Source organism: Copadichromis virginalis, linkage group LG3, assembly GCF_057382275.1.
Source record: "Copadichromis virginalis isolate Kocher_CV1m ecotype Utaka linkage group LG3, C_Virginalis_male_GT1.1, whole genome shotgun sequence".
NCBI lineage: Eukaryota > Metazoa > Chordata > Actinopteri > Cichliformes > Cichlidae > Copadichromis > Copadichromis virginalis.
Genome location: NC_140620.1, coordinates 17538401 through 17547961, shown reverse-complemented (window position 1 = coordinate 17547961; position 9561 = coordinate 17538401). Strand labels below are relative to the sequence as shown.

Genomic DNA, 9561 nt, shown 5'->3' with positions numbered 1-9561 from the left:
CAAAACTGATCAAATTTTACATAAAGAAATAAAATTCATTTATAATCTATAAACATAAACGATTTATTGTGAAAGCGTCAAATCATAAAAATCTTTATTTTACTGTTCAACAATCCACAATTTTACACAAACTGAAATAAAAATACATGATCACACATAATCCAGAATGTCCTCTTAACCCAACACATCATAATGACAAGCAAGTGTTCATGAACCTATATCTGATTTTATTTTCATATTAAACTAACTTTTAGATTTAAATCTGAGGAGGAAAATGTTTGCTTACCCACATTGTTACATGTTTGCAGTTCCCTGACTATCTTCACTCCTACTTTCAATACATTATCTCAGATTGTAAGGCTGCATTAAAGCCTTTCTAAAAGCAAATCTAACCACTCAGTGTCCTGCCTGGCAACGCCTCTAAACAGATATTTGGGAAGTTTTATTGAAATCTACGGCAAATAGATAGAAAATGTCATTTAAGCTGTGAAGTCTGCACATGAAAGAATGTGTGTGTAAAATCAAAAGATAAAATCTGCGTAAAAATTTGTTATGATGAAAAAAAGAGCCCACTACCTCGGATTTCTCTGATTGGCTCTTGTTGACTTTTTGATATGTTGATTATACTGCACATGATGTCAGTGATGACTTCATCTTCTCCAGCTTTGTCTTGTTCTGCTAAGATGATCCATTTAGATTAATTATCTAAACAGAGATTACATGTTAGAACGTTTGACTGTGATCATATTGAATGTGAACTTTATTCGACTGAACAAACTCAGACATGAAAGATCAGGAAGTCTGAGTCTCACCTTCAGGTTTCCTGTGGACACATCGCCTCACCAGCAGAACCAGTAACACCAGTAGAACCCCAACACACACTGATCCAACAGATGACAACACAGAGAGAACAGGAGGAGAGAGTGATGGTGGAGGTGTGGATGTAGGTGGAGGTGTGGATGTAGGTGGAGGTGTGGTGGTGTGTTCCCCTAAAATAAAGCAAACACAGTCATTAAGTTGTCGTCACATTGTGAATGTTGAAAGCTGCAGAAACACAGACAGGTGAGTGTGTCACCTGTGACAGTGATCCAGCTGGATGGAGACTCTCCATGACCGCTGATGTCACACTTGTAGAGGCCTTCATCAGACCTGGAAACATGCTGGATGGTCATGTGACCTGTAGGCTGCTTCCTGATGAGGGAGCCATCTTTATAGAAAGCAGCTGGGAGGTTGGAGGGAGGGGTCTTTGTTTTACAGAGCAGAGTGACGTCATCTCCCTCCATCACAGGGAGGACAGGACTCTGCAGGATCACTGATCCACCTCAACACAGAGACAAACTACAGCATTTCATCCATTTACACACAGCTTCATCAACACTAACTCCACACACTCAGCTTACCAGTGACTGTGATAGAGATCATCTTGTTACTTGCTTTATTTTTGGATTCACACCAGTAAAGTCCACTGTCAGATGTTGAAATGGAGCTGATGTTACAGGAAGAACCAGCTGGTGTTCCCCATTCCGTTCCACAAAGAGTGATCATAGTTGTTGTTGTGCTTCTTTTCACAGTCCATCCAGCAGAGCTGTCGTCCTCCTCACAGCTCAGAGACACAAAATCTCCTTTAAAAAACTGAGAGCTGCTGGGACTTACAGTCAGACGAGCTGTGAGGGTTAAAATAACAAAACAAACAAACAAACAAACAAAAAAACTGATATATTTTTGTTAGAACTGCAAAGATGAACCCAATCAGGTCATATCAGTGAGCATTTCTCAGGTTTAAACTGTGACAGAAGAAGGTTACTGACCTTGGTTTGTTGTGCAGCTCAGCACTGAGATCAGAACTAAAGAGAAATGACACTCAGGTTGATCTGAGGTGAACATAAAGAACAACTCCACACAAACAGCTGACAAACACACAAACTCTTATCTCCGATATATGTGCTCATTTTCAGCTAAAGCTAAAAAAATCCAAAACAAAACAAAAAGGAAAAACAGCAGATCAATTTGGACTTCATGCACTTCTACTCTAATATGTATCTCAAAAAACAGCTTGTAGTACAATCTACAGGGTGGGCCATTTATATGGATACACCGTAACATGGGAATGGTTGGTGATATTAAAGTCCTGTTTGTGGCACATTAGTATATGTGAGGGGGCAAACTCCTCAAGATGGGTGGTGACCATGGTGGCCATTCAGAAGTCAGCCATCATGGATACAACTTTTGTTTTTTCAATAGGAAGAGGGCCATGTGACACATCAAACTTATTGGTAATGTCACGTCACGTTCTGGGTGGTAACCTGCATGTGCGGCCATATTGGAGGCACTCGGAGGTAACCACTGCAATGGATCAATGTCCGAAACCACAGAAAAGCTCCTCAAAATGCGTTATAGATGCAAAGGTATACAGGGAAGGACTTGGTCCACAGGTAAGGGCACGATATTTGGAAAAGTTAGGTTTTATTTGTGTGCAGATCCAAACGAGTTGGCTCCTTCATCTTGGATCAATGACGAGCCGGAGAGTCTTCCATCTATTGCGTATCTTGATATCAACTACCTGGTTTTCTTGCCCAGAAGACAGCAGACCTCAAATCTTATAAAAGTTTGGAGGCCTATAACCAGATGGTGTGTGGATGGGTGAGGGAGATGCAGTATCAAGTCATCAGTGACAGATGTGTTGTGAATGCCAAAGTAAGTAACGCAATAACATCTTTAATCAGCCAAACCTTAACTGTATGATATCATCCCTTACCAAAAAGTAGCATACGTCGAGTATATTTTATTAAGTATGCTTAACTATAGGAAAGAAATGAGTGGAACAAATTCGGATGTTGTCCAGATTTTTGCCTTGTAGATCCTGGTTTAGCTTCGCTAACCACAACCGCCTCTTTTCCTCTGATAACTTTCGGCATTATTCTCCATGATTTGTAATAACTTTTGGCTGTCTATAAAACTGCACATATTTTTCACATATCAAACGATCACTATGGCATTACTGAGAGTTGAAAAACTGTCTAAAGTCTTTCATCTTTAATAAAATGATCAGCGTTCTGCTCTACCAGGTGTAACAATTGAGTTTAACATCCAGGCATCCATGAAAACAGAATGTATGACATTTAACGGAGTTAGAAGTTAGCAGGGAGTTAGCTTGCTAGCTTCTATCTAAATACAATATAGCATGTCCTGACTGCGGGGTTTTGGAAACAAATTAAAACGTACAGCTCTGCTATCACTTCCAGTATGAATGAAGACAGAAAACTAAACAGCAGTGACGTTTGTAGGGTTACTGAAGTTGGGCTAGCTGGTATATAATGATGTGCTACGTGACCGCTAGCGACACAGCTATGTTAGCATAATATAAACAAGCTAACTTTTTTTCCACTCGATAAAAGTTAACGTGAGTGTTCTCGGTGGTCAGGAACAAATGTAATCGCATGGCAGGATGCTGTAAAAGGACCAAACTTCAGCCAGGAGAACAACTGAGATAATCCATCCACAATACGAGGTTAGTCATTCATATACTGCTGCATGGGCTGGGCTGTAGTTACATCCTAAGGTTTTAAAAACTGAGCTTAAATAAATGATTAGTGGTAATAAAAGCTGAGGGAGGTCAACAGGGATCACTGACTGTTTTAGGAGCTTTTTGAGATCAAATAGAAGAAAATACATAACATTAAACATGTTAACAACACAAAAGCCATATTAAACGCAGACTACTTTAGACCCGGAAGTAGGATTCGTCGCGTCATCACTGAACAACCGGATAGGTGTTGACCGCTACTAAAGGTAAAGGCTAAGTTTTCACCCACTAGAGGGTGCTAACGTACCTCGTCATGTTTAGGCAGCGATGCAATAATTTACAAGTTTCACTGTTATATGTTATGTAAGTTCAAGATAATTAATTTGTGATTAATGAATAAGGCAAAGGTGTGTTAAAGGTAACACACTGATTTACTAATGGTCTTACGGGGTGTTCACATACACAGCTGTTTAATAAAAGTATTGTGAACCATCAGTTTGAGAGACCATCTTTTCAACCGGGGATGCTACACACGTATCTAAACAGCATCTCCTAAAAATGATCATTGAAATAATAAACATTTGACTAAACTTTTAGTATATGCAAAACATCCATTACTTTTAAATAACCCTGTAAAGTCATGTGTCCACTGTGCAGCTGTGTTGATATAATGAGTGAATGATTTGATCTTTTCACTGCCTGCTGTGTTTCCTCGACTCCTGAGCAAAGATAAAGAGTCAGTTCAGACCTGCAGTTGGTCCTCGTGGTGTTTTGAACTTGAATTCAGCCTGATTTGTTTTTCATGTCTTCTCCTCCATCATCAGTTATCAGGAGAGCAGACAGTCAAAGTACAAGAATTCAAACAAACACAGAGATTCTACTTACAGAGCAGACACAGCACAGATGTTTCCTTCATCGTCCTTCTCACTCATTTGAGCTTTTTTTCATTTCTCTCACTGACACCAAGTAAAGCCCGCCCCCTTCCTCTGAGCACCAGCTTTCTATTGGTTCAAATATAGTGGTGGGAGACTACGAATAATTTTAATTCATCAAGTGAATTAAACACAATAACTATGCGCATTATTTCTTAATTTTTCTGAAGTAAAACATTTGTCAGTTCACACATATGAAAAGAAACATGGCAGAAAATCTCCTCTGCTCTCAGTGATCTGTAGTTTGGTTGATGAAAAAATCCATTTCCATGCAGTGGACGTCCCCCTCAGTGAGAGAGGCAGATATGAGCTGAAACACAGGAATCAAACCAGGGACGCTGCTGTTATGGAGCTGAACTGGAACCATTCAGACACTGAGGCCCTCTGAACACATTTTAATTACAGCTGTGCAGAGACACACTGATGACTGACTGGAACACTATGATTCACATTTTACATGAACACCATCCTCAAACATGTTCATATATGACCACTAGAGGGAGATGTTGGACTTTAAATACTAACATGGATACTGGCAGATCATTAATGCTTCCATACTCAAAAATACATTTTAACAGCGACGGTCCACAATATCAGATGAGTTTGTACAAGTGACATGATAACATCATGATAAATCATGATGACATGATTTAGTGTGGCATGATTTGTAAACATGACTAAATTGGCATGATTTTGATTATTTCTCATTTCTAATATTTTTAAGTGGCAAGGTTGATGTTTGTTTTCTTAAGACTGATTAAAATTCAGATTATTCTATTTCAGTTTTTCTTTAATTATGATTTTATTTTATTTTTTTAATTCTAAGCACCAAACACTGTAAACAAATTAGAGTAAAAAAATAAGAACATTATAAAGCATAAAATAATACAAAAAAACATTTAAGATATAGACTGAATTACAATGAGCACAAGTATCACCATCATCTTTTTTAATAAAGTCTTTAAAGCAACCACAGCTGGCGCAAAGTGCTATAGATCGGAACTAAATAATAAAAATAACATTTGATTTAATTGAAAGCAAATAAAAGAAAAATAAAATAATTAATTAAATAACACATTTAAATACAAGAGACACTAAGTCTCACTGAGGTCAAAGGCCAAAGGCGTGTTTTAATAGTGGACAGAGATGGGACCTCTCTAAACTCAGGAGCCACGATAGAGAAGGCCCTGTCCCCTCTGAGCTTCCTCCCAGATCTCGGTACTCCAACTAAGCAAGTAAGAGACCAACAGGGTGTGTAGGGATGAAGAAGCTCAGAGAGGTAAGGTGGGGTAAGATTGGGAAAACATTTAAAAACAAACATACACATTTTAAAAGAAACAGACACATATCAACACAGCAACACATGTTCAGTCATTAAAATACAATTTATATTCACAGTTAAGACTTTAAAACACTGTAAAAAGAAACCCAATAAACAGATAAAAATGCATATTGGGTTGGGCGGTGAATCAGGAACTTCAGCTTTAATTTCATTAACATTAACAATAAAATGCATATTAGAAGTAAATATATTGACAAATCCAGACATGTGCAAATACATGTAAGCAGTGCTTAAAAAATGTAATGAATAAAAGCTGCCTAGCTTTTCTTTAAAATGAGAAAACTCTAATAAATATTTAGTAACAATTGCAAGCGACTCAGTTCACAGTTAAAAAGCTCTGAGACATTTTAAATACACTGCTGTTCAACAGGAAGGACGTGTGAATCCTATTTGTGGGGTTTTCTTCTGTAGATCAGAAAACTGACCACAATAAAGACAGTGGAACCAAGTAGACAAAGTATCAGTGGGACAAATCTGCCTCCTCCTGTCTGACCTGCAGGTGAAAAACAGGTGTCAGCTGTCAGGTAGGTGATGAGTGAAGAACAGAACAGAATCCATTTCCTCTTCAAACTGCTGTCAGACATTATCTACTGCACTCTGATCACATCACTCAGACCAGCTGCTTTCTACAAAGTCTCATCAACAACATCTTTAGAAACAAACATCAACAAGCAGGAAGCAGCTTCACCTCTGATCACACACACACTCAACTCTACTCACTCACCTGGAGGATCAACATGAAGGTTGATGTTGTTGATGGATTCCCACAAGCGTGTTTCTCTCATGAAGACACGACACTTGTATGTTCCAGTGTCGTTAATCATCACATCCTTCACAATCAAAGACCAGTTTCCATCCTTCATCTGTCTGTCCTGCAGATCCACCCGGTTCTTAAAAGATGGATGCTGCTCATCTGGATCAAACTGCTCGTCTCGGTACGTTAGGACATATTCTTCTCCCAGGTCAGCTCTGCTCCACTCTAAAACAATGATGCAGATGTCCTTGTTTGGAGCTCGACATGGCAGAATGACGTTCTGTCCAGACTTAGATGTTATGTTTTTCTGGTCTGAAAGAGGAAACACAAAGCAAAGAGGATGAAGTAAGTGTTCACCTCTACATCAGCCAATCACTGTGAGGATCAGGGACCACTGAGATGTATATGTTTTGATTGGCACATAAATGGAATATAAAATTTTCCATTCTAGTTTTCCTGTTTTATTACCCCTACTCTATCTCTCCTCTTTTCTACATCATTCTGGAAGAGCTTGAATCCACCTCCGGTGCACCTGGTCTTGCTTCCTTTCCATTTGGTTTGCTGCACATATATATATCTACTTTCTCTCCATCATATGAACCACCTCTCTCCCGTTACACAGTCCCTACATTAAAGTCCCTGCTCTCACCACCAAACTCCTGCTTTTCCTTCTACCTGCCATCTGGGGGCCTTTGTCTTTTAAAGAGCAAGAGAGAGTGAGAGAGCAGAAACTGAACAAATGGGAAAATGGCAAAGTTAGATGGAAAGAGAAAAAACTGTAAGGGTTTACAAATATACGGAGATAAGATAACCCTTTATTAGTCCCACACATGGGAAATTTGTTAAATAAAAAATGCAAGATAATTTAAAGATATATTTCATGGATGTTTTGTGTGCTTTCCAGTAACACCTTTGCACGGGGACATTCTAAATTGAACACATTGACTGATCTGAATGGTAACAGGATTCAAAGCACTCCAAACATGGCTTGAACAGAACGGCTGCCAATGAAATCTATATCTCCAGCCCTGGAGCAGATGTACCCTGTGTTGAGTCTGCACAATAAGAGGGCTTGCATGAAAACTTTACCTTAAGCTGCTCCCCTATCAGTTTGCTTCTCGTCCAGGTGTATGGAGAGGCAGTGTGATTTTTGACTGCTTGATGATATAGTGGACTGTCTCCATGTACTTTCAAGTCATTTGTAAATGTCACAACTTCATTTTATCATGTGCCATTTGTTGTGCGCTCGTCTTATTTATATTTCTTGTACAGTAGTCGGTTAAATATCGTTGTAGATGTACAATGGGAATTAAAGTCTATTCTGTTCTATTCTCTGTAGTTAAGTGACTGAATCAATGCTGTGCATGTTTTCCCTCTTATCTGTTTCACTACAAATAATTGTTCAAAATACTTTGGAAAATTCTGAAAAACATGACTGACTGTTAACCTGTAGGTTTAATAACTAAAGGGTTCACCTTAACCTGGAAGAGAAATCTGTGAATTGGTTAATTTAATTTTAATTGTAGGCTCTGCACTTAAAGATTGATCCTAGAATCAATGATAAGTTAGTTAGATGTCAGTACATAAAAGAAAAGAATACAAAGTGGTTTAAATCAAAGGTGTAGTGAAAGGCAAGTGGTGACGCACTCTCCAAGCAACTAATATGCTGTTATACTGATATTAGATTAATCAGAGTTAGAGACAGACGTTTTCAGGGAACACTTTGTCATTTTTTAAATTTCTTACTTATTAATACTTACAGATACAGATACATTTAACAGGTCAAGTCTCACCTGCACGGACCAAAACAAGGAGGCAGAGCCACAGCTGGGTCCAGCTGAGCAGTACAGATGTTCCAGCGGACATTTCAGATGTAATTCTGAGGCGGTGCTACAGACAACTATTCTGTCTCACTACATGTAAGTTTTCACATAGAGCTGAAAGAGACTGAAAGTCCGTCTAGATGCGTCTCCCTCCCTCAGGATTTGACCCCTCATCTGACTTCTGTCACCACCCGGGACAAGCTGCTGACGTCCCTGCTGATCACGTGATTTTAGGCTAGGGTTGAGAAGAGTCTGGGGACACCCCGGATGGTTGATCATCCGACTAAATTGGCACAAAGAATGTATTTCTTTGTGTGGAGGGGCATCCATAGCATTCCAACAGAAAGGCCATTTCCGCTGTCACATTCCCAACATTTTCCAAGTATGAGTACTCTCCGCTTGTTGTATTGATCGGGATTATGTACTTGTTCCGAGGCTGAAAACAAACGTAAAGGTCACCGCCTACTTACTAGTTGGAGGGATGGGAGACTGCAGAATACAAGCAGCAGAAAGTGATGGGAGATTTCCAGTCCACAAAGAGTTTGTGCACTAATATACACACATGCTACCGTATATAATGTCATCCACAATGTCTTAGGCAAAGACACCATTTTTGTAGGTTTCCCTTTGTTGATCTCCGGAGAGTATTGCAAGTCAATCGATAAATATGTGATTAAGATGAAGTCTTTCAACTTTCATTTCAGGGTTTTGCATTATATCTGAATTTTGGTAGCATTTTATAATATGGCACGCAGGCTTAGGGTATAATTACCCCTAGAATTAAATGGACTTTAATTTACTGATATTTAATGAATAATATCGCACACTGTTTTGTGTATTTTTCCACAGAACCTAATGGAGGCTTACAGCTGTATAACTGTTTCTATTCCATGCGTTGTCTTTTATCTTCTGATTTAAGCACGCTTAAAAACTCTGTTTTAAAGTATCTATATAACGTTATTATATCATGTAACTTTACTTTTATATTTTATTCATTCATTCATTCATTCATGAGTGGAACTGCTCTCAGAGCACTTCACTCTGCAGCACTGACAGTTGTGGTCATCTTATTTTCATCGATCTGTCAGTCACTGCTGGATGAAGTACTCAAACCACCAGTAACATGTCCCAGTCAAAACATCTACATATAAGCTCCTGTTGTCTAAACCACTCTGAATCATCAGTAC

At 38.8% G+C, this 9561-nt stretch overlaps 2 protein-coding genes across 2 annotated transcripts; both read right to left on the bottom strand.

Moving 5' to 3' along the window:
* Window positions 1-285: 285 nt before the first annotated feature.
* Window positions 286-4507, bottom strand: LOC146713131 (sialoadhesin-like). Its single transcript, XM_085452455.1, has 6 exons — window positions 4409-4507; window positions 1809-1844; window positions 1401-1664; window positions 1076-1321; window positions 813-989; window positions 286-678 (listed from the first exon to the last, which is right to left on the bottom strand). The coding sequence occupies exons 1-6, from the start codon at window positions 4437-4439 to the stop codon at window positions 551-553; spliced, it is 882 nt and encodes a 293-aa protein (XP_085308581.1). The 5' UTR covers window positions 4440-4507; the 3' UTR covers window positions 286-550.
* Window positions 4508-4929: 422 nt separating this feature from the next.
* LOC146713130 (butyrophilin-like protein 2) lies at window positions 4930-8561 on the bottom strand. The gene is made up of 3 exons (XM_085452426.1): window positions 8345-8561; window positions 6522-6863; window positions 4930-6290 (listed from the first exon to the last, which is right to left on the bottom strand). Exons 1-3 carry the CDS (start codon window positions 8415-8417, stop codon window positions 6184-6186), a joined length of 522 nt encoding a protein of 173 aa, XP_085308552.1. The 5' UTR covers window positions 8418-8561; the 3' UTR covers window positions 4930-6183.
* Window positions 8562-9561: the final 1000 nt, after the last annotated feature.

Coding starts and splice junctions, on each gene's coding strand:
- LOC146713131 (XM_085452455.1), bottom strand. CDS start 4,439: ATGAAGGAAACATCTGTGCTGTGTCTGCTCT. Junction 1,322..1,400: donor GATCTCTATCACAGTCACTG/GTAAGCTGAGTG, acceptor CTCTGTGTTGAG/GTGGATCAGTGATCCTGCAG. Junction 679..812: donor TGTCCACAGGAAACCTGAAG/GTGAGACTCAGA, acceptor GGATCATCTTAG/CAGAACAAGACAAAGCTGGA.
- LOC146713130 (XM_085452426.1), bottom strand. CDS start 8,417: ATGTCCGCTGGAACATCTGTACTGCTCAGCTGGACCCAGCTGTGGCTC. Junction 6,864..8,344: donor CCTTGTTTTGGTCCGTGCAG/GTGAGACTTGAC, acceptor TTCCTCTTTCAG/ACCAGAAAAACATAACATCT. Junction 6,291..6,521: donor CCTTCATGTTGATCCTCCAG/GTGAGTGAGTAG, acceptor TTTCACCTGCAG/GTCAGACAGGAGGAGGCAGA.